Raw genomic sequence first — 25,693 nt, forward strand, 5'->3', positions numbered from 1 at the left:
TAATTGAATTCACTGTTTTGATAGGAAATATATGGTAATGTAAATTTATTTTACTGTTATTCAGCTTTTGAAATCACATCATGATAACATGTGGATATTAGAAAAAAAGAAAGGTTGAGTTTTAAAAATCATTGTAGCACAAAATAATTTTAAATTTGAACCCTTTGATATATGTCTATTGTGGATGACAAACAGAATCAGAATTAGAGTTTGAAGAACACTTAAAATTAATACAGACCAATCTACATTACAAATGGAAGTCATTTCTCCAGTATATCAGTCCGTCAATCTAGACTGTATTTAAATTATTCTAGAGACAAAGCTCATTTACCTGATAAGAACATTGCAGAACTCTAGAAGTAGAGTTCTTTTTTATATTGAGCTAAACTTTGTTTTCCTTTAGTTTTTACCCGTTGGTTCTGGTAACTGACTTCTGGAGAGATACAGAAGTAACCCACCCTGTAGAGCAACCAGCCCTTCAGGTATAAAGGTATCTGGGATGTTTCCATTTAGACCTTTTTGGGCAAGTTCCTTTAGTTCCTTTAACCATACCTTGTGTGGTATATTTTGTAGACTCTGTAATCTAAGATTGTGTTGCCTTTGTTAACATCCACATCATCAGCTTTTGGCTTTTATTGACTTTGTAGATGAAATAAAAGCCTTTAGATCTTTTTTTTTTGGACTGTGTGCAGATTATACATTTTCATCTATGTTGTTTCTTTTTTTTTAACCCAAAGCGGATCTTTGTATTTATTCGTTCTTGATCTTCATATTGCTTTCAGCACAGCATTCCAGATTATAGAAATGAATTACATTGTAATTTCATCATTTTTGGTATTTAATCCTTTCAATTTTGTGTCAGATGCAGATTTGATAAATGCTCAATGTTTATTGTTTACGTCCAAATTATTGTTTAAAATGTTGAATTTTAAAGGGCTATGGGGACACAGTTCTCCTTTAAATAACCCTCTGTAAATTCACTTCTACCCAATATCATTACTTTTGGTAAGTCCACCTACCAGTTCTTAGTAGCCATACTTTACCATCTTAGAGTGCATCATGATGTATTGTGTCAGATGCTAACTGAGATCAAGATACACTATGTATGCGACTCCCCCTCCAATGAAATATGCTTTACTAAAGTTCTATCTTTGAAAAGTAGGCATTTTTAAAGGATCCTGGCATGGCTAAATGTGAAGTCATATTCTTCCACAAATAGAAAGATAGAAAGAAAATCCATGAAGAATGGTATGCTCGATAATAATCAAGGCTTCCAAAGAGAAAAGGGACAAGTGCATCACTGGGGACACTTGATGATCAGGGCTATGGTATATACCTGGGCTGAAAAGAAAAATAGCCTATGCCATGAAAATGGAGCTTCTTCACTGAGGAAGTATTCTGGTCAGGTGAAATTTTAGAGATCTGGAGAGTAGAATGAACAGAATTTGTTAGCCTTTCCCTCTTACTATCTTTTTCCTTTGAAAGGTGTGTGGTGTAATATTAACAGTGGGTGCGTCTGAGCATATATGGGTGTTTCTTTGCTATGTGTAGGACCTCCTTATTCTCTTTGCCCTGGACAAACTAGTATCTACTTCACAGTATTATTCTGAAGATTAAAAGAATAACTCAGTGTGAAATTGTCTAGTACATTTCCCTGTATTTTGTAGACAGTAGATAAAGGTTTTTATCTTTGTTAGCTTTTTTCTCCTTTTTAAGTTCCATTGACCAGCCATCGTAGAGGTTGTCAGAAAGTTACCAGCAAGTTGTCTCATCCTATTCCTTGGCTTCCACCTTCCTCTACCCTAACCTACCCAGACTAATTTTATTGCTACCAGAAGGAAGACAAATTTATAGTAGGTCACTTGATTAAATAGTGTTTGTAGAATGATGACTTTCTCTTTCCCACTACCTATTTCTTTCCTAAAAAATCGTAGTTCACAAGTAATGTCTTCTAGAAAGCAGTCCCTGACTAGTTGTCTCATTTTCTAGCCTACATTCAAGTTACTTCCATTCATACGTTACTTTAAAAAATCTTATTTATGTATATATATTTATGTTAAACAAATGTACTTCTGGAGGTCCTCCTTGAATATATTCTTCAATATAAAATCTGAGCTCCTGTGTTTTATGAGTACCTGATCGCTTGCAGTCACTTTTCTAATAATTCGTTTTATTTCAGTTGAAGATAAGGCTAGTTGTTAAAAAAGTAGAGAGGACTTGGGAGGTAGAGGAAAGTGGCTATATGGATAAAATTCATGGGCTCTTGAGTTATTTTGGAATTTACTTTCCTTAGCTGCTTACCTAATTGCATTAATTATTTTATGGCAGGGTTTACTTTCTTTTAACTTGAGGGTTTTTATAGATGGATTAGTAGGCCCTCTACCTAGTCTTTAAAAAATCTCTTGGTTCAATACATTGTAATTAGTATTTGGTAATTGAATCACTCTCTTTTCTTGCAGATTGAGGTGGTGCCATGCAGCAAGAAGCAGAGAGATGCAGAGCTCGAGTCAGAAGACCTGACATGGCGCTTTATGTACCCAAAGCTCGAAGGGGTGTAGTACTGCTCAAATCAGGTGATGAGGGAAAAAGCTGTGATCCACATAAGTCCGTGGTGAAAGAACAAAAAGAATCTCTCTCCCAAAAGGAGATCTTTAGAGACAAACCTGGTGTTCAAAGACTAAGTATTAATCCTGATAAAAAGGAGCACAATCGTAGGGAAGGAAAGAAATCTTCAACAAAATTGAAAAAAGACACATGCCTTCAAGAAGGAAATAAAGATGGAGTTTGCCCATCTAAGAGAACCACAGAATCCAAAGACGTATTATCCCAAGGACATCAGCAAAGAGTTCCAAATCCTGGGATTATACCTCGTGTACCTTTACAAAGACATTTTAAACCAAAGAAGGTGGAGTGTTTGGAGATTGAAACCACAGACGTGACAGGACATGAGGCGTTGCTTTTATCTCAGTCTTGTTCAGAAATCAGCAAGGCTCAGGTTCTAAACAAACCATTCCAAAACATGGAATTCTGTGATTTCAATAGGCACGAACTAAGTGGGGAAACATCTGAAGACAGAGATTTGGAAAGCAGAATTGGAACTGATGCTGAGGTTGTGGGGATACTATCCCAGTTTCCTGGAGTTTTTAGTACTGTGTTGAAACCTCAGAGTATGACTGCACCAGTAGAACTAAGCTCTGATTCTAGAATTGCACATGGCATCCAAACATCAGGTGGTATGTTGAAGCTCAGCAATGGAGGCATCCCCACTGATTCTGTTCCTGGAAGTTCAGATGGTATCACTGGTCAAACTTGTATAGACTTTGAAGCTGAGAATGTTGCTGATAGAGGCAACAGTTCAGATTTCATCTTGGGTCAGAAAGGTATAGATTCCATTCCCAAGACTCTGGGTCACATTTCTCATCAGATGACTGTAGTCAGCAAATCAGGGAGCGCAGATGGCAGTTTTGATCCAACAGTGATTAGAGAGTATGAGGAGAATGACAGCACTGCTGATGAGTTATTTGTGAAGCATGAACCTTCTGATACAGCTGTCCTTGCTCATGAAACATATTCAGATGATGGGTCTAAGAGTGTAGATGACATTACCAGTAAGGTATGTATGATGGACATTACAGATACCATATCTGATCAAGTAACTGTAGGCAGCCCTTGTGTAGTTGCAGTTAGAGTAGCTGACGAGGCCTGTAGTGACACAAGTGTTTTCTCAAACTATTTAGAAATGAGTGCAGATACAGCCCCTCTTCATGTAGTTAAAAGTGAAAATGACACTGAAGATTCTAGCAGCCTGACTGCTTGCTCAGATATTTATGCTGAGAGTATTTCATCTGGTTTCACAGAGTCAACAGGAAAGTCGATAGAGAGCTTGTCAGATTGTGCTTCCTCCTTACCTTTAAAGAAGATTGCTGGTAGTTATTGTAACACTTTTTTGGACTCTGAACAAAGTATGTTAAATGGGACAAAAGTACTCTCAGACGGTGCCTTGGGCAGTGATCTAGATAGTACTGGTGATATATTGGAGGCATTGCATGAACTAAAAACTGCTGAAGAGTTCAAAACAGAAGAGGAAGATGATTCAGAGAATATAGAATTTGGTGTATCCTTTCCTGATACAGAATCAGTGTCTATGGAAACATCCCTGGAACCAAAAATAGTTGAAACTTCTCACGAAGAGGGAAGTACCGCTACTGAGGAGAGCTGGGAGTCTATGTTTAATGATGATGGTGACTGCCTGGATCCACGTCTTCTACAGGAGGTATGTTTACTAGGAATTGCTTGATGCTTAGATAATTTATAGATTCATAGAACCTGGGGTTTGGGGGAGTAATTTTGATAGACATTTATGTATATTCACTCATACTATATTCAGGGTAAGAGATTGCAACAAACTAATAGGATTATAGATTGAGAAAAGACTATCTGATAGATCTTTAAAAAATAAAACATAGTATTGATCTATATCTATAACAGCCAAATCCTGAGAGAGCTTAAAGGTGAATTTAATAGATTTTGTCTATCTATAGAGAAAATACAGAGGGAAACTTCTTCCAAAGGGCTTTTCTGTGTTGACAAGATGTATTTTATACCAGCCTACTTGAGGGAAGGAAAATAAATTATTATTACTCATATATTTATCTTATTTTTCCAGCAGATGTTGGAATGTTATATATTATAGAGGGAAGGAAATAAGGGGGGAAGGTAGAATAAAGGAAGGTATGATTATTTAAGGAGTATATGCTGAGTTGAAGAATAGATTATTGTTAAGTACAGAAATATGCTGGCCAGTTAGAGTTCATAAGTACAAAGTGTTGGGTTTGAAGGCATCTTAGAACTTAGTTTACTTTTTAGATTTTCTTAATTTAGACATTCTCTCTCTATCCAGCATTTAAATTCCATACCATAAATAAGAATCGTTGGTTTTAAATAGTAGAATCATTCCCCCTTTTATTCTTTATAATAAGTGAATTCATATAATCTTTGCCTAAAAGGGGAAAAAATGATTTCCTGTAAAATCTCCAGTTTTGTAAATGAGGAAATTGAAAGTTAATGGTTATATCTTTAGGAAAGGTACAACCAGAATTTCAGTCTACTTTTGTCTCAATCCAATGTTTATGTTCTTTCAACCAGACCACTTCCTCACTTATGAAGTAGTTTTGTTTGAGTGATTCTAAAGAGTCTTTAAATGATGAGTCTTTTGTTTCTGAGAATTGAACCAGAAGTACAGAAAAATGGTCACAAGCATGTATAGAAGAGACACGTGAGACTAAAGAGGGCAGACCATTGGGCAGAACTGACTTTCCAGTACCAAGCAATTAATTCCTCCTTACTCTTAGGAGGTGTTTGCACACACGTTTGTACCACAGTTAGTACTTCTTATGATCAAATCAGGAAATAATAGGTCTTAAACATTCCTTAGAAAGAAATACAGAGCAAGAAAGTATCTCCAAATTAACATCCACAAACCCCTTGAGATTGCAAAATTTTATACATATGTGCAATTTTTAATAACTTTCATCAGATTCTCAAAGGTAATGATTTCCGAAGTATGGTCCCTGGGCCAGCAGCATGAGCATCACCTGGGAACTTGCTGGAAATACAAACTCTTTAGCCCAGCAATCTGTATGTTTACAAGTTTTTCAAGTGGTTCTGATGCACATAAAGTGAGAACCACTGTTCAAAGGCAATACACAAACTTAAATGTGTATCAGAATGTGAGTATGGTAACTAGAGATGGCTGTCAGTCTATAGTTGTGGAGAAAAACACCATTCAGCAGAGGTTTTAGACCCAAATAAGGTTAAGACATACTAATAATATGGGAAGTTAGGTGAATATAGAGAAGTTAGTAAGAATCCAAGCATTGGGAGAAGGTCTTAGTCTAAAGAAGAAAACGGTGTTTGCAGGAGTTGGCAGAGGGACTGCCTGCGGGGGGTTGGAGAGCACAGGTGTGTTCATGAGAGAACGAACTGCTTCCTACGAAAGAAGGGCATGGGATACAGAGCCTTTTATACATTATAGAACTCAATAAATATTTATTGAATGGATGTAGGCAGTAGGGCAGGGTTGCTCTCTGCCTTTTTGGGGTGGCCTCCAGGGGCTTTCAGAACATCATTGCTGCTGGAACTTGAATTCTGTGTGGTAGCTTATGGGCTATGGCTTCTATATTCAGGAAGGGAGGTTCAGGTGTGCAACTCTGTTTTTCAGATCTTAACATCGTTTAGAATAGGTGCAAAAGAATTTAGGCAACTAAGTCTTTTGAGGAGCATAGTAATATAGCCAAAGAGAACAGTAGCATGACCTAAAGCTGGGAACGGCAGGAAAATGGAGTAGATAGTGTTTTAAGCTGAAGACAGCCAGTGCCTGGATGTTGTGTTTCATTATCATTGGAGGTGCTTGGTAAGGAGTGGGGTCTATGTTGAGGCATGAGGACGGATGAGAGCAAGAAAGAAGGAGTTGAACTGAGAGTGAAGGTAGTGAATCCAACTCCAAAGTATGGTCTCCTGTGCTTTGGGTTTTTGAAAATGTAATAATGATAGTATTATTAAAAGATGTCACAAATCCAATAACATTAATAGCTCTTTGGTGACTATTACTCCTAATTTATTATTTATATTGTTTCAAACGTATTTTATTAAAGGCTCAACAGAGTGTCTGCCTACCTTGAAAACTTTCCAACCAAAGATTTTTGGCTCTTTTCCCAGCTGGCCTGTTTCTTTGTTGACAATGCCTAGCCATGGAGGTATGCCTAATACTTCTGATAGGCAGGGAGGCATGCTTTAGAGGAAGGTGTGGTAGCCACTGGCATGTGAAGCAGTTTCCTGCAACATTTGAACATCTGAAACTGCCGGAGAGAGGAGTAGAGAACATAGGTAGGTCATTGTTGAGCTCCCGAAACTGCAACTCTTGATGAGTTTCCAAAGATCACACACTCTCCTAAAGCTGTGGTGTGGGGTCCCCAAAGATTGAAGTTGATAATTGATAAAGAAACGGTGTTGACGTGACTTCTTTTAACCTTGTGAGATCTTGGTATAAGAACAGGAATTACTGTTGTCTAGATAAAACTTCTCTTGCTGCCTCCTGTACTGATCAGCAAATCTATTGGTACAAGAATTAGGAAGATACCAGCAACATAATACTGATGTTGATAGACCCTTGCATCTGGTCCCTTCACTGGCCATTTCTGGCCTTGATTAGTGTTTTTGGATAGGGGTAAATATTTAGGTAGGAGTTTCTTTTTGTTCTAGAAGGTACTAACAATGTAGAACTATGGAAAAGAGAAACAGGAATGCCATTCATTCCCAAATCATCTTCATTTTGAGTGTTCCTATTCACATTTGTACAATGTTATCTCTCCATCTAGTCTTTCTAGTCATGCTGGGAAAAGGAGGAAATCCAGATGTGTCTCCCTGCTTTCTCAGTCTTCCTCTTGACTATAATTTTAATATACTACACTGTTTGCACTGTTTAGTGGATGAGTATAGCATCTTCCCAAAAATGCCAGCATCAGTCTGCCATATTAACCTTTCTGTACTGTCTGAATAGGAGCCAGCTCCGTGTTGGTTCAGGATATTCGCTGTACCATTCATTACTATTCATTATAGGAAACTCAAGCTCTCAAATTTGTTGTCTGGCACTGGGGTCAGTAGGGGATCATCTGACCAATTGGTGGGGCACTGTACATGCCTCGTTATTGTAGCTTTCTTTTTGTCTTATTTCCTTTTGTTCTTTTCCTTTTCTGCTTTCTTGTTCAGTTTCACACTTTTGACTCTTACTATGCCTTAATCCAAAGCTGTGGCCATGGATTTTTCTCACTGATGATAATCAGAGATATTGAGATGTTGTTGATAACCTGTCTTAGAGAAGTCTTTAGATGGCACCTTGAATAGCATTCTACACATTTCATGTTATACATTTTATGAAGTCAAAAGTTGCATTCCTGGCCTTGGTTTCTTCATAAGGTCAGTGGAGCCATACCCTAGATACATTAGATAATTTTACTTGCAGGTAGGGAACACCACTGAAGACATTATCTACTTGTACACTTGATGTATAAAATGTTAGAATTTAAAAGTCAGAATTTATCCTTCTACTGTTTTAAAGGACTTAATGCCCAAAGCAGAATAGAAGAGGGTTGAAAGTTACAGAACATGCTGTATGTTATATACACTATAGCTTTATAATCTTTTTAGGGAACTCTTTTTGGATATATTTGAACTTAGATCATGAGAAATTTGAAAAGACTTGAAATACTTAAAAAAAAAAAAGGTGTTATTTCCCTATTTGCCAAAAATGGGAAGTTAAATGGGTAAAACATCTTTTTGTTGTTTATAGCTTAAGCCTGTTCTCCAAATCTTTTAATTTATCAAGGTTTATAGTTAATAATAAATTTTTGAATTTGTTTTCTTCAGTAGAAGGTGAGTTAAGCAGTTACGTAGTGGAAGAGAAAAAAGAAACAAAGGGCTTGAATAACCTAACCTACATAATTGAGAATTGACTACATGGGTTAATTCTTTAAACAAGTATGTAAATAGATATGGTGACATTTGAAGCAACTGCAGTAGCATCATACCACCAACTACTGGGCCAGTCTCTGTTGTCCATGTCCCTGTAACCCCTGATACCCCCAATATCTTAATTTGTTATAGCCACAACTATAGTCTAAAGTGGTTCATTATATTTAATTGTGTTACCTAAAAAATTGTTCTTATTCCTACCTTCCAGGATCAGAGCTAAGATTATAACATAGCCCATGAACGATAAGGACTAGAAACTAGAACTTTAACCTGTCTAAGAAATAGAACTGTACATATCTTTTTAAAAAGTGGAATGTTAGCATTGGAAGGGACCTGTAACATCATATAGTCTAGTCCTCTTGCTTTATAGGTAAGGTAATTAAGGCCCAGAAAGGATGTTAACTGACCTAGCTAAGGTTAGTGTTAGAGTTGTCACCAGAATCCGAGTCTCCTGGTTTCTGACCTTGGGCTCTTTCCATGACAGTAAGCCTTTGCCTCTACCTAAATGTCTTAGCCAGTCAATAGACTGTATAGCTATTCTGGCCCAGCTCTGATATTGGCGATGTGAGGTATAAAAAGAGAAGGATAATAATTAAGGAGTTCATAGTCTTCTGGAGCCAATGAGACTTACACTCAGAAATGAATAGAAAAACAAATAAAGAAATATTCTATTTCATTGAATTGAAAATGCCACTGATTGTGAAATATATCATTACGTATCACTAAGAAAGAAATTAAGGGAGAGGGTGTAGCTCAATTGGTAAAGTGCATGCTTAGCATGCATGAGGTCCTGGGTTCAATCCCTAGTACCCCCTTCAAAAATAAATAAACCTGATTACCTCCCCCACCCCTCAGCCAAAATAAAAAATAAATAATATGATGATAAATAAACAAAAAAAAGAAATGAAACATTCACACAATGCTTACCCTTTGGAATTTTTATTTTATACATATTGAATGAATTCTTTTAGACTTAATTAGACATAAATTTTTATCACACATCATTTCTTACATAAAGAAAATGTAGGTGAAATAAATTGGTTAAGGTTTCCTAAAACTTCATGTTTATAGTCCAACTCTTTCTAATGATTTCTTGACTCAGTCGTTGATATTGATGACTTTCTATCTTGTTGTCATCAAGAACTTTGATGATACAGCATTTCTTAAGAATACATAAAAGAAGGAAAAATCATTGTTCCTGGATTCTTAAACCATCTTTGCACATATGTAGAGAGCTATTCTTACACCCAGATTTTCTTCCACACTACTGACCACCCTTTCTGTAGATTTAGATACTGGCACTTTTGGTGCTTAGGCATGTGCAGGCAAGCAGTGACAATATGCATGGTTATAAGATGCATACTGATATTGGAGCTGTTAACATGTGAAAATGTTCATCTTAGAATTGATGAAATATGGTATATATCCAACTGCCAAGTGTTATGATACAGTAGTATAGGGAAAGGAGAAACCATCAAAATAGAGTCAACAGGGAAAGCTTCAAGAGGAGATAAAGATTGAAGCTGGGTCTTAGGAGAAAGATCAGGAGCAGACAAGGCATCCCAGGCTGTGAGAGCAGCTTGTAAAAAATTATGAAATGTTCCCAGATTTAGGTCCTGAATTTGTCATTATGAGAAGTTTAGATGATCTATTTTGAAATTCTGTTGTTGTTGTTTTCCTTTTATAATATATTAAAGTGGATTTTCTGCATGATTTATATATCCAGAGCAATTAAAGCTTATTGGGAAAGAGAAAAAGTGTCATTTTTTCCCTCAAATTTCAGAATGCCATCCAGAATCATTTAAAAATTACATGTTACATAAATCAAATTCTTATTGATGAGTTCTCTGTGTAGAATCAGTCCTGATAAGCATGCATTTGGACAAAGTAATTAACTTGAGGCATGTGCATTTTATTAATTCCACGAGTGTTTTTTGAATGCCTAGTTTATGCAAGCTAATGCGTGCAGCGGGGGGATTCAGGGATAAAGATGACATGTCCCTTGTAATTGCATTATAGAATCAGAATGTTGATGAAGAAACTGAAACTCCAGCCTCTCTTTCCAGCCTTACTCCCTGTATTAGTTTGCTAAGGCTTCCAGAGCACAGTACCACAGAAATTTGTTTTCTCACAATTCTGGAGGCTAGAAGTCCAAGATCAAGGTGTCAGCAAGGGTCGGTTTCTTCTGAGGCGTCTCTCCTTGGTTTGTAGATGGCCATCTTCTCCCTTTGTCTTCACATGGTCTTCCCTCTGTGTCTGTGTCCAGATTTCCTCTTAGAAAAAGACATCACTCAGATGTCTACCCTATTTTAACTTAATTCTTTAAAGACCTTATCTCTGAACAGTCATGTTCTAAGGTACTGGGGTTTATGGCTTTAACTCATGAATTTTGGGAGGATACAATTAAGCCCATAGCACTCTCTCAAGTCCTCACATTGTTCAGTGTAACCACACTGTACTGTTCAGTACACTCCTTGTGTGCCTTTGCAAACTTCTGCCTATGGTACTTTTTTTGTGTCTGTATAATTTCTTTACTTGAGATGTGAAGAAGAGCAGTGAAGTAAGAGTTTACTCACGGGTAACACCTTCCTCGTATGAGTTTATTACTTATTAAAATTCTTTTTTCAAATTCTTTTTCTAATGTACGTTAAACATACATTAAATGTTTATTGGATGGGTGGTTAGGTAGTCAGGTTAAGGTTTGAGAAAGAGCCAGGTCTAACTGTAATATAAGGTGTTATGTAAAGAGTACTATAAAAGTAGTGCAGATGAGGTAAATGCTGTGAAAGTATAGAGGTAGAGGCAGATTATACCTGTGACCAAAAATAATGTGACCAAAAACATTAGGCAGGAAGAAGCAAGATGTGTTTAGGATTAGTATTACTCTTTGGTTGCAATATAGTGTATTTTAACAAATGACATGACATAAAGCTAGAAAGGTAGTATATATATTAGTATAATGTTACTGCTGTAATAAATTACTACAAACTAGTGTCTTAAAACAACATGAATTTATTATCTTACAGTTCTGGAGGTCAGAAGTAAAAAATGGATCCAGGGCTATGTTCCTTTCTGGGGACTCTGAGGAAGAATCTGTTTTCTTGCCTTTTTCAGCTTCTTTTAGAGGCTGCCCACATTCCTTGCCTCCTCTCCCACTTCTTCTGCCTTCAAAGCCAGCAATGACCAGTCAGGTCTTTCTCATATTTTATCACTCTGACACACTGACTCTTCTGCTTCTGAAACAATTCTGCTTTTAAGGACCCTTATAGGTATATATATTGGACACACCTAGATAATCCAGGATAATCTATTTTAAAGTCATCTGCTTAGCAACTTTAATTCCACCTGCTACCTTAATTCTCCTTTGCCATGTATTATATTCCTTGGTTGAGAGAATTAGGACATGGACATCTTTGAGAGGCTGTCATTCTGCCTACTGTAGGTAGGTTATAGGAGCTTTAAATAAAGCCATTGAAGATTTTGAAAAAGAAGAGCAAAGTAGGAAGACTCAAACTTCCTGATTTGAAAACTTATTTTAAAACTACATTAATCAGTGCAGTATAGCATTGGCGTAAGGATGGACTTGCAGGTGGTTGCAGACGCCCCTCCTCCCTGGGGCTCTGAATTATTCTAAACAGATACACCAGTCCACTCTATGATTTTAACAATTTTTTAGATGTTTTAGCTGATATCTTCTTGCCTGCTTGTGTGGTGGCCACTTCTTTCCCTGATCTACCAGAAGCAAAACAGTTTATGTGTTCTGTTTCTCTCAGGAGGCACCTGTCATCCTGTGGATTTCAGTTTCCTTGCATACTCAGTCTTGCATGCTCAGCTATCTGGTAAACTCAAGAAACATAATTTTATAGATCAGTCGGTCTTTTCTCATTGTTATGATATGAGGAATATTCTCTTCCTTTTTTCTATATCCTACGCAGAGTGGAAATAATGTGGTGCTTGGCCTGTAATAGATTCGGCACCTAGTTAAAATTCGTTTAAAGTGGATTGAATTTATTGAATAGCTAGGAACCAGTAGTGTGCTAAGTACTTACTGCGTCACCTCATTTAATTCACACACCTATTATTGTTATTCCCATTTTTTAAAAGGTGTAAAACTGAAGCTTAGTGGAGAAAAGGAACTAGAGGCACAACAATAAATAAACATTTTTGTTGATTTTACCTAAATCACCTTCCTCCTTCCCTCCCTACCAAATAAAATTCTTAAATTTTCCACTTCTCCAAAGAAGAGGTATACATCCTTGGGATTGCAAGTTCTCATTTCCTCATTGATGGGAAAAAGAGGCACAGGATAAAAGAGAGAAGCTTGAAGGGCTCTGGTTGGGCGTGTGATTAACAGAAGACACTTTGAGTCTGAAGGCTTTAGGTGGTCATCACAAGCTTCTAGGTTTGATAACAGGTGAATGACAAAATGACTGTCATGCCTTTGTTGCCATTTTCAATTTTTCCCTTTTATTCTCTTACCTCTAATGTGAAATAGTTAATAGCTTTCAGTTCTTTTTTCACCAAATAGTAGAATTTTAAGTATTTTTCATTGTTATTAATTTATTTATTAACCTGCTATGTGAGAATTCCTTTAGGTAGCTCTCATGCTAGGGAACTTAAGTATAATACTTGTGTCACTTACATTTGTCTTAACAAATTTCTTTATAACCTACAGTCAACAAAAGATAAACCAACAAAGTGTTTTTTAATTTAAAAAAATTTATTTGATTTTTGTTCACTTTCAGAGAAGAAGCTGTGAGTCTGATCAGTAAGCTCAAATAAAACAAATGCTATTAATTCATCTCTTCAGCTGTTTTCTGAAATTCATTTTCTAAGATGTACATTTGTAACTCACCGCAGTAATCATTCTATGTTTTCTCACACACTGGTTGATAGATGCAAGTCAAGTTTCATGCATTGCCTGTCTTTGCTGGAATTTCAACACCTTTTCAAGTATTCCACAGGTATAATATAAACTGGGTGATAGACCCCTGATCGTTATTGTATTCATTAGCAGTATTAGTAGACAATGCTAAAGGTTAAGGAATAGGAACATGGAGACAAAGAGGAGGATTGTTTATATAGGGGAGGATATTTTATAATGCTCCGGCTTGATGTAACAGTCATATGTGTTTCCTCCTCCCTAGTTATCAGGGAGTATGAAGAATAGAGAAAGCATTCAGGAACCTAGATTTGATTATTACAACCATGAAGTTCCTGATATTGACCTCAGTGATTGTGAATTCCCACATGTCATTGAAATTTATGACTTCCCTCAAGAATTTCGTACTGAAGACCTGCTACGGGTTTTCTGCAATTATCAGTAAGTATTTGCAAACTATTGGAGATGTTAGGGAAGGTGGGATGAAGTTTTCTTAAAACGTTGTCTGAAAAATCATCTCTTGTTTTCCTATTCCCTGTCATGTTGACATCATGTTTGTTTACTGTCTTTTCTAAGCCCATTAGAAATCTCCTGTATCAAACCACTTTTCTTCTAAGTTCCTTAAAAATGCCAGATAGTCTTTCTAGACCCCATTTTAGCATTTAATAAGAATATCATCAGTAATGACTTATTCATGGCGCATTTAGTCCATTTATATTTATTATAATTATCGATATATCTGGATGTATGCCTGCCATCTTTTTTTGTGTGTTTACTTGTTCCATTTTTTTCTCTTCTTTCTTGCCTTCTTTTGGATTAATGAGGTATTTTTTCTCATTCCATATTTTTGGGAAATGATACAGTTTCTATTATTTGATGGTTACTTTAGAAATTACAAAATGCATGCTTAACTTATCAGTGGCTAAAGTTAATATTTTTACAGTCTTTACAAACAATCTTAAGGATTTTTATTTCCATTCCCCAGTTCCATTCCAGTGTCTCCCAGACCCTCAACTAATATATGCAATTGTGATTTAGTGTTTTCTTTTTAAACTCCATTTGATGTTATTATTGTTTTATATATTCAGCATTCAGATTTATCCACTTTCTGTATTCTTCATTTATACCTCCTTGCCTCTCATATCTTTCATCTGAAATCTTTTTTCTCCTGCATGGAACATATTCTTTGGTATTTAATTTAGTAACAATCTGCTGATAACACACTTAATTGGGTTTTATTGGTGTTGTTTCTTAATGGCTTTATTTCAGCTTCATTCTTGAAAGACATTTTTGCTGAGTATAGAATTCTAGGTTGGCAGTTATTTTTCTCTCAGAAACTTGAAGATTTTATTCTGCTTTCTCCTTTCTTTGTGTAGAATGAGAAGAAGCCAGTTGAAAGCCTACTGTTGCTTCTGAATGTAATCTGTCTTTTCTCTTTGGATGCTCTTAAGCTTCTCTGTCTTTGATATTGTGTATTTTCAGTATGATGTGGCTTTGTTGTTTCTTTTCTTTTTTTTTTTTTTTATTTTTGAGATTATTTGGGATTCCTAAATCAGTGAATAAGTATTTTTCATTGGTTTTGGAGAACACTGGACATTACTTCTTCAAATATTACCTCAGTACCAGTCTCTCTTTCACATTCTCTAAGATGCCAGTTAAATACGTATTAGACCTTCTTACTTAATCCTCATATTGCCTTTCAGATTTTTCATTTCTTTGTCTCTGTTACATTCTGAATAATTTCTTTAGTACTATGTCCAAGTTCACTATTTTTTCCCTCAACTGTGTTTAATTTGTTGTTAAATCTATTCATTGAATTTTTAAATTCCATTTTTTGTGTCTCATTTTTTGAAGTTCTCTATTTTTCAAATCTTCATGGCCATTTTTTAGTGTGTTTTTTTTTTTCCTCCAAGTATTTTCAAGATTTTAAGTCTCTTTAAGTAGATTAAATACAGACCTTCTGTAGTCTGGTAATTCCTTTACCTGAAGTCCTTTTAATTCTGTTTCTGTACAAATTCTCACTCATAGTGCCTTACTTTTTTTTTGAGGTTTAGTATTTTTGTGTGTGGGGTTTTTTGTTTATTTGTTTGTTTGTTTTTAACTGTAAAAAAAAGCTGACCATTTCTTTGGAATTTTAATTATGGGAATTGAGGCTTACAGTAAAAGAGGATTTCTCCTGAGAGGAAGCACCAAGGGCCCTAATAAGTCCAAAAGGCACTGTAAGGTAAATATATTGATTTGGGGTTATTCTGACTACCGAGATAGAAATACTCAAGTGGAGAATGATTAAAAAATGAATGTTCTCTGTCTTAACCAACTTATTTTAACAATACATATAAATGTCCATTTACTTACCAGGCTTTGATGTGATGCTAAGGCCTTTTTTTTTTTTTTAAATTACTAGTCTACTGATAGAAGAGTTCTTATATGTCACCTTGATAACACCTATGACTTGCAGCAAGATCTTTTATGTACCTTTAGAATCACCTGAGTGTAAATTCCTTATAGGTTAACATGTTTTCTCTCTTTTTTAAAGCTCTTTTTCACACTTACATTTCTGTCTTTTATTTTATTTAATTAAATTATGTAGTGAAAATATAAACTAAAACTGATATAAATGGGTTTGAGAATAATTGCCCTACCTCTTGTTATGTATGAATATAGTTTATATGTATATTGGGATGATAAAAGAATCAAGTATATGACTGTATCTGTAGCTTGTAAGAAAAAATAAGCTTTGGGAATAAAGAAATAATCTAGAAAGAAAGTTAAGAAAAAGAGTTTTAGGCTCTGGAAGAAAATAATACCAAGAAGGGATTATACTTCAATGCTCTAGTCCTGATATTAACAATGAACCAGGTCTGTTGTCTGATATTACAGATTTAAATCTAAAATTCAATTCATGTTTATCTTGAATTAGGTTTAGCTCCCAAATTTTTCTTATGGGTCAGATAGTAAATATTTCAGTCAACTCTGCCATCATTGCACAAAAGCAGCCATAGACAATACATAAACAGATGAGCATGGCTATATTCATTGAAACTTTATGTACAAAAATAAGCACTCTATTTTTCTGTAAAGTTCTAGAACAGGTGAAACTAGTTAGCAGCCAGGTATTTTATTTTGTTGGGGGGTGGGTATACACTTAGAGTTATGTTAAGTTATCAGGGCCTGTTCCAGATAAAGTGCATAACAGATTTTAAAAAGCAGTTAACGAGATTAAACCCCAAATTAGAACTACCTTGGATTGTCACTAATAATGATTATTTTTAAAACCAAGGGCCAGTTTTGTTGATGTCTGGAATTTACTGAAGATTAATTAATTTTTAAGAATTACTAACTTCCCTTTGCTTTGTTTCTTCCTAATCTTACCTGCAAGACCATTTTCCTATCTCTGAAAACATTTTCAAGAGAGGAGAAACATTTTGAAGCATTATGAAATTCCAAAGTCTAAAAGGCCCTCCAGAGCCCATCTAAGTTTTTTTCTATCTTTTATCAACTATCTTATAATATAGACTTCTACAGTTGAACTTTTTCAGTCTCCAACCCCTGTGGTTATTTTATGCCATGATCAAACTTACCCTTACATTCAGGAAATTCTCTTACTAACCTTCAACGCCTCTTTTTATTCCTTTTTCCCTAAAAGGAAACTTTTTCTTGACTAGTTCTTAAAGAGGGAAATATTTTAGCTGTTTTCTTTACGGTGCTTTATGAAAAAAGAGAACAGTTCATGGTGCAAACACCTATAGCAACTAACACCTGTGAGTCAAATACCAGAGTCAACTTCTTCATCAGTATTAATCATCTTCCTGATGAATGCTGCTATTAATAATAAAAAAATAGTGGGCTCCATTCATTTATTAAATGTCCACTAAGTGCTCAATACCACGCTCTTTGCCTTGTCATGGATGATCTCATTTCTGTTTTCACAAGTCTGTTAGGAAGGAACTATGCCCATTTCTACAGATGAGCAGACCTAGCTTAAAGAGGGGTTAAAAATCTACCCATAGTCGCAAAGTGGCAGAACCTGAGTCCATTTATATCTGACCCACAAACCCCATCCTCTTTCCACAGAACTATACTGAGTCCATGAGTGGTTTTAAACTCCTAGCTGAAAAAATAATAACTGTCATGCTATCATCCTGATAGCCCTTATGCTCTCTACATAGCTCTGCTCTAATATAAAGGGTGGTTTTTTTTTTTAAATACTTAATGGTCATTTTTTTTATTCTTTCTAATCTGGTCTGATATTTCTCTCATCTTAATTTCCTTTATTCTGAATTTTTCTGACTTGGCCATAATTCTTGCCCATATTCTCTTGTTTACTTCTCTTCAACAACTGGAAAGAGTAAGTCAGCCTTTCTGGTTATAGTTGTCCTTTGTCTTCCTATTATTATTATTATTATTATTATTATTATTATTATTATTATTATTATTATTATTACTGCTTTGAATGAGTTGTCTCTCTCTCCCTCTCCACATGTCTCTATCCTTGAGCATTAAGTAGGTGACCTTCCTTGTCTACCTCCTCCTCTAATATTCTTCTGTCTTCCTTTGCTTCCTCTTTCCACATCTTCTTGTTCCATTCCCCCAAGAAAATCTCCTGTAAATAGTGCGATAAATATTTACTTCCCCAGGGAAAATGTGAAGATTAATTAGTTGATGCATATAAAATGGCTAGGAACGTAAAATACTCCCAGGTAGTTCTTTATGATGGTATTATTGCTTTTAAAGTTCAGTGGCTTCTTCTGTCCTCCAAGTCATTTTGTGTGTCATTATCCCCATTCCACCTGTGCACTCATTGAGTATTCCTAGCTCATCATAAAATGCTTTATGAGACTCTATTTGAAACAGACTTCATAAAAGTAAATTTTCCTTAATAAAATTGTCTTCTTTTTGCAGAAAGAAAGGATTTGATATTAAATGGGTGGATGATACACATGCCCTAGGAGTATTCTCCAGTCCAATTACAGGTATTCACCTAGTGGATTCATTGTTCTTATTGTCCATTTTTTCCTGCTACTTATCTTTATTTCCCTTTTATTCCAGTCACCTGGCATTCATCCAATATAGATAATTGGAAGTTACATGTTTTTGAGGCATGTTACTTTGGTACCCACATACTCCCCCTCTCCCTTCTTACCCTAATCCAGTGGTTTTTGGAGAGATAGCTCCTTCCAAGGTTAATTGCCTCGTAATTGTCAGTTATGATTGTGCATAAACAGATTATAGATAGAGATTTAAGAGACCAGTGTGACTAAATCTTAAAATATTTGTGATTCCACTCCCCCTCTACCCAGACAAATGAATTTGAAGTGAGAATTGTAATACTTTCTGAATACATGATTTGACCTTTTCACTTATATCATTGGCCTCATGACAGATCTGATGCAGAGGCATTCAGAGAAATTAGATGTTGATTCTTGTCTGAATCAGCTAAAATAGGGGTCTGCAAACTTATTCTGCAAAGGGCCAGATAGTAAATACTTTAGGGTATAAGGTTTCTGTCACATTTTAACTCTGCTGTTGTAGCAACATAATATGTAAATGAACGAGCTTGGCTCTGCTTCAGTAAAATTTACAAAAACAGGTGGTTGACTGGGTTTGGTCACATAGCCATAGTTTGCTGATCCCTGATCTAAAATAATCACTGCCTAGTTGTTCCTTACGGATTTTCTAGAGCTTACCATGAAAAATAAAGCATAACATCTAGGAAATACTTCCTAAGAACTAGCCTTAAGGTTTTTTTTGCATCACTCTTCTACATGTCTTCTACTTCTTTATATTTATTCTTCTTTACAGCTCGTGATGCTCTGGGTAGTAAACATACCATGGTGAAGATCCGGCCCTTGTCACAGGCCACAAGAGCAGCCAAGGCCAAAGCTAGAGCTTATGCTGGTAAGCCTGTAGTCTCAGGGGCTTTTTCTTGTTGATAGTGGTGTTTTTTTCCAGCTCTTGTATAGCATCCAGAGTTCTAAAGAAATACCACTTTTATTTTTAGTGTTAAAGGAAAAAAATTTTTAAGGAAGAAAAGAAAAGAGAAAAGGGCTATGTTGGAAGAATTGCATCTGAGCAGCCACTTGGATAGAGTGGGAGATACTAACTGCAAGCAACGCAGCAGCCATTTTCTGATGACATTCTTATCTAGTCTACCTCTGTGTTTAGCTGTTTGATAGAGTCTCTGTAAGAAATTGTGTTAATACAGATAATGAAGGCAGGGTTGTTTGTGCTTTGCCATGTTAATTTCCTCTGATCTTCATCTATCAGGCTTGTACTCATTACTGCTGATGCAGCCCTTGTTAGTCTATTTTGTATGTTAATTACGGAGTTAAATCACTTGGAGCTAGAGTGCTTTCTCTTCCTTACTCCCTCCTACTCCCTCCCTTTCTCCCATTCAGAGTTCCTCCAGCCAGCAAAGGAGCGTCCTGAGACTTCAGCAGCCCTAGCCAGAAGGTTAGTCATCAGTGCCCTTGGGGTTCGAAGTAAGCAGAGCAAAACGGAACGGGAAGCAGAGCTCAAGAAACTGCAAGAAGCCCGAGGTAAGTTGAAGTGGTGGCATTCTTCTCTACGGTCTTAAGAGATCACTATAAGGCAAGTATTTTAAAAAAAAATGAAGCCCATTCCATTTTGTTATTTCCATTTCCTAGAAGCTTTCCAAGTGTATTGAAATTGTTTTCATGCCTTATATTTAGGAAGAAGGCATTTCAGGATTTGTCTGCCTGTTTCACACACAAGGCATCCTAATCCGTGCTCCTGCTGTTGTTTTCCAAGAGACAGGTTCTGTCTTTGTGGCTCATCTATGGCTTTTTCTATAGTTCTTGCTCCGACTCTCAGAAGAATTTTCCTGTGAAGGCATAATAGTCTCCCAGGTGGAAAACATTATTTGCTGTGGTTTTACTGGGCCATGATGGCCATGATATTATCAAATGGTTTAGATCTTAGGTAGAAGACAGATTAAGGAAAAGCCAGCAAGTGACATTGATGATAATAACTGTAGGAGGGATTTTTTCTCTCTAAAGACAGTCCTAAGTGATTCCATTAGAGCACATCTAGATTAACCTAATCTTCTGATTATTTTCCAGTACTCAAGAGTTCTTAGAAAATCTTTTATCCAGGGTTTTTCTTTCCCTGTAGTTTGGAGTTGAGGTTAAATGTCTCTCTTCCCTTTATAGATTGTTGAGTAGTATGTAAAGGCCTGGGACTCCGGTTTTGCACTTAAGTACTTTTTATCAACCTTCAGGCTTTAGACAGTCTCATTGCCTTAGCCCATGATCTGTGGAATCTCTGAAGGCAATTTATTCTGAAAATTCCACTTACCGAAAAGTAACTTCATTTTTCCATTAAACGAATTGAAGTTTCAAACACCTTGTTTATTGCTGGTCTAACAAGGCCATTAATACTTCCTGTCCACTTTGCTTTGGTGATAGCTGGCAGCTTGCGGACTCTCAGCTGCATTGGCCAGATAACCAGTGACAGAGTGTGTCAATGGCAGGTGCTAGAGTTTCAGAGTTGAACCCAGCTAATTCTTGAAACCTTAATGATTGTAATGAGGTAGTTTTGATTTTTCCTAAGCATTGTTGACTCAAAGGCCTTTTACAGACTGTAGAAACAGGGGAGGATTCCTCTGATTTTTACAGATGGCACTAACAGCACTAAAGTAGACTAAAGGAAAATGTACAATGTCCTTAACCCTGTATTAATTGGTTATCTCTGAGGAAAATGATTACTCTGTAATAACTGCAGTTATCTCAAAAGATCAGTAGAAGGTAGTAACAGTGGTATCTATAAAAGGAGATGTGATTCTTTTTGCAGTGCAGCATGCAGCTCCACTTGAAGTATTTGTTTTAAATGCCCAGCTATACAAAGGACATTTCAGTGACACAATTAAAAATGAGACTGTTGGCTAAGTGGGTACCCTGTTACTTTTTAAAAGAAGGCCTGTATGTTGTGAATGGGGACCCATTATGATAAGTTCCTCCTACCCATTGGTGCTGAGGCTGTACAGATTATAGGGAACTCTTCCTTCTTTATGCTTCAGAGTTCTCCCATTCTTCTTATCTGAGAAAATGTGTATGGAAAATTCCTGATATATCTCTTTCTGGTTTTATGCATTGAGCACATACTCTTACAATTGCCTGCATGGATCCTAAGACTTCTCACATAAAGATTTTTTTTCTGTGGAAATTGAAAGTACTGTTTAGGTGTTAAATAGACCAGATATTTTTGTTCCAGATCTTCTTCCACTGTAGAGGAAGGGATCAGTACAACATAGGAAATAACATCATAGACTCTGGAATCAGACTGCCTGAGTCTTCATTTAAAGTCTGCCATTGACTGGCTATGTCACCTTGGGCAAGTTACCTACTCTGTGGAGGCCTCTGTTTCCTCATCCATAAAATGGAAATCAAGCGAGATAATTCACAAAGATACTTAGTCATCTTTAAAACCCATAGGAATGCTTTCTCTCCAGTTTCTATAGGCCTGTCATAAGTATGTGATAAATGTTAGCTGCTGCTATTTTTAGTAATAGCAGCAATATTATTATATGGTGAGTCCAGCACAGATTCCAGTGCATATTTTTATTTGATTCTGTATCAGCTACATTTGGCATTCACTGAGTACCTGCCGTGTGCAAAGCACTGTGCTGTCTAATTAGGAGAATTAGAGAAATGGCAAAATTTTGTTCCTCTCCTTAAGACTGGCAATCTAGTCAGGATATCTGCCTTCAGTAAGAAAGAAAATGTGAACCTGATAATTTAAGCAGTTGTTTCTTCCCTCCAGTTCTGAAGATTTTATGATTAAAAGCCATGAAAAAGTTTCTGTGATTAAAAGGATTGGAAGGAAATTCCTGGCAATATAACATATTATGATAACTCTGTCATGAGGATGGTATCATCTTCAGTTTAGAGCTGGCCCAGAAAAGTTAAGTAACTGACTTAAGATCACCCAGGTGGTAAATTGGGAGGAGGCACTTGAACCTAGGCCTCTTTAATTAAAACCCATGCTTCTTCTACAATTCTGTAATCCCTTTTGAAGGACTTTTGGGGTAATATTTTTTTCACAGAAAAAAATACATAAAAATTTATAAGGTCTTCAGAAAATGAAATATGACAAACTTCTTTTTAGTTATCTGTTCCAACAGTTAGAGCTTTCACTATCAGAAAATTCTTACTTAGGTCTAACTGAAACCTGTATAATATTTAAAAGTTTCCTCTTCTCTTTTATTTAATAGAAATAGAGAACATCTGTTCTGACAGCCTTTAACTGTAAAGATCAAGGGCAGAGCATTTAGGAAAGAGGGAATCTGGGCTGTAATAAAGTTTTTGTCATTAACTAGCTGTGTGGCTGTGGGCAAGTCTCTCATACCTCTCTGTGCCCCAGTTTCCAACAAAGTGAGTGCCCGACTTACCTAACCATAGAGAATTTTTTGAGCAACATAAATTAACATGTAAAAAATGTTTAGAAAAGTGCTTTTACATATTTAGAGTGCTATTATTTATGTAACTCTTGGGAAATTAGTATTCATTATAGTAATATAAGCCATTAATGACAAATGTGTACTGATTACTGTTGCTCCCCATTCATTATCCATGACAGACGGTACTATTCAGTCATGACACTCTTTCTTGGTGAGTTTTGACTTGACCATGGCCAGTTGATCAGAATTAGCATAGAAATTGAAATCTGTGTGCCAGCCTGATATAGGTAGTTTTATTAATAAAACTATATAATAATCTCCTAGCCTTTCTTTAAGAGTCCTGCTGTCTAGTTCATAAAAAGATACTCAAGTGTACATATTCATTGAATGAATATGTGAATGACATTAATTTTTCTTCACAAATCTAATTTCATTCATGATTCTACTCTGAATCCTTTCAAGTCTTCCGTGATTTCCTTTATAAAACACAAGAGTTGAACACTGTATATGGAACCCTTCTGATGGGTGAATTTGGAATTTGTGATTTTGAGGTTTAAATACTTTCTTGCCAAGTTCCACCCTACTTTGGTCTTCTTACCCTTTTATTGAGAAGTCTTTGTCTTAGTCCTTAAAAAGGAAATTCAAAATGTAAAGTTACTCTGGGAGGAATCGAGAAAAAGGAAGTACCCAAATCGTTGTAAGCAAGTCATATTGTATATATCTGGAGGATAAGAGCTTCAAGTCTTTGAACGTGGGGAACAGATCTTTCAGTCTAACAGAATACATGTTAGATCGGATCAGAACTGTACTAACAGTGGGAAATGAAAGCATAGATCATCCTTGAGTACTTTGTATTTGACTTAATCACATGTGTTAAACCAAGGATTTATATTAAATGATAAAACTACATTTAAAGACCAGACTCAGGAATACATGTAAAATTTCCCTATGTTCTACTTACCAAAAGACTTGATTCCCACCTAAAGTTGGAGATAGACATTATTCTCAGAATAAGCTACCCTCTCATTTTCAAAGCCTGCCATAATTTTATTTCATAACTTCATTCCATTTTACTCTTGGGAGTAGGTGATTAATTGCCTGGTTCTAAAAGGCCATCTTTGGGGTCATAGGCCTGAGAGACAGAGTAAGTAAACAGTCATTTGATCCCCAGTTTGATTAATGAAATTGCTAAGATCTTAAAAGTAAAATCATCTCTATAGGATACTTAGTCAACTGTAATAAAAATGTAATCATAGTTGCTGTCTTCTGAAATCCTTTTTAGGAATTCCCTGCCTTCGAGGACAGTGCTGCCCTGCTGACTCATAATCCAGGTCTTATGGCATTTTCCTGGCGTCTTTTCTCCCCCAATGAGTATTTACCCGTATTTTGGGTGTCACCTGCTTTTTAATAAACTTATGTCCTTGACCTAGATCAGAGATGAAGATGTTAACCCTGGGACTGACTGACCAGTTCACCAATTATTGCTAAGTAAATAGTACGTTGTACTTAATATATTGATCACCAACTCTCCAGAGTTAATGCTCCCTCAATACTTATGTGATCCAGACTCCCATTTTCCCAGTATATTAATGATTATATACATACTTGGTAAACCTGAAATCTAAAACTTGCTAAAATTAAGAGGTTATTTATATTGCCTCTTCTTAATCTACCAGGTCTGTCAATCTATAAGAGAAGGCAATTAGATTAGTTTGACCAGACTTGTAGTTCAAGTCTTCATGTTGATTATTATTCTGTAGGCAGCTACAAGTGGACTTTGTGATGATTTTTCTTCATTATTTTCTTAGGTGTAGAAGTAAATTTTGAAGGTTTTGATTTACATCCCCTTTTCTTTATTTTTTTAAAGATGACACCAAACTGGCCTCTCTATCTTCAACACTTTTCGTTCCCTTAGTGAGAACTCAACTCATTTAATAGAATCATTTCTGCCAATTCATTTATTATACTGAGAAATGAAAGTCTTCAGGGTCAGCTTATGTGAGTGCTTTAGGTTAATCATTTCATATTGATTCTTCTGTTCTTCTTTAGTTCCTTCCTTATGGCTGCTGTTGGGCTTCCTCTTTACTTACTTTACTTTTTTCAATTGGTGGAGGTAAAGTTAATCAGAGCCTTTTTAAAATACAGTCCATCAGTTATTATCTACTTTCTCTTCTCTTTAATGAAGGGACAACATAGTTTATTCTTTATCTTTCTGATGATACATTCTTTTCCTTTTCTGTGTACATATTTTTAGATCCTCTTTTCAGATGTCAGGATAGTGGAGAGTATGCTGGTTTAAGAATTGAAGATCTGGGTTCCAGCTTCAGGTTTTCATTGATTGTGTGCTCTTAGGCAAAGTCACTTAACCCCCTCCAAGCTTCCATTTCTTTTTTAAAATGAAGAAAATTTTATTTTTTAGTTCTCATCTTAACCTAAATTCCTGCATTCTATTCATGTTCTGTATTTCTAAATTTAAACCTCACATTTTCACTATTTATTTGTGCTTCTCAGTTTGTCTCCCTACTCTTGCTGGTTTTATCATATGGTTTATCACCAGAATTTCCTCTTATATTTACGTATATTTGGTAACAGAACTACAGTCTTCTATTAGAAAGTATTAGGTAGGAAATGTCTCAGAATTCTAAACTATTTCTGTTTTAGAATGATAATATGTTTATCTTAATACATGTTTCATACACCAAAACTGAACACATTAACATTAATATTTCTGTAGCAGAGTGTATGACTGACTATTCACACTAAATGGACTATATAAAGACTATAAGCAGCCTCATGTCCTTTCAGGTTATATTTACCACCAAATGAGTTTTCACCTCAGACTTTTTAAAAAACGAAATTTTATT

The 25,693-nt window shown here is 35.8% G+C and overlaps 1 protein-coding gene across 6 annotated transcripts in view; it reads left to right on the plus strand.

Moving 5' to 3' along the window:
• R3HCC1L (R3H domain and coiled-coil containing 1 like) overlaps nt 1–25,693 on the plus strand; it is a 78,058-nt gene that overhangs the window by 50,007 nt on the left and 2,358 nt on the right. For 5 of the 6 annotated variants that reach the window (XM_006210543.4, XM_072971727.1, XM_031682755.2 and 2 more), the window contains 5 exons: nt 2,460–4,273; nt 13,677–13,852; nt 18,314–18,384; nt 19,214–19,309; nt 19,810–19,950. In XM_006210543.4, coding sequence (XP_006210605.1) covers nt 2,474–4,273; nt 13,677–13,852; nt 18,314–18,384; nt 19,214–19,309; nt 19,810–19,950 — 2,284 coding nt within the window. In that variant the 5' untranslated portion in view covers nt 2,460–2,473. Of the gene's footprint in view, nt 1–437; nt 491–2,459; nt 4,274–13,676; nt 13,853–18,313; nt 18,385–19,213; nt 19,310–19,809; nt 19,951–25,693 lie in introns of those variants that run through there. The other variant, XM_072971728.1, reaches the window with a different exon arrangement.

Source organism: Vicugna pacos, chromosome 11, assembly GCF_048564905.1.
Source record: "Vicugna pacos chromosome 11, VicPac4, whole genome shotgun sequence".
NCBI lineage: Eukaryota > Metazoa > Chordata > Mammalia > Artiodactyla > Camelidae > Vicugna > Vicugna pacos.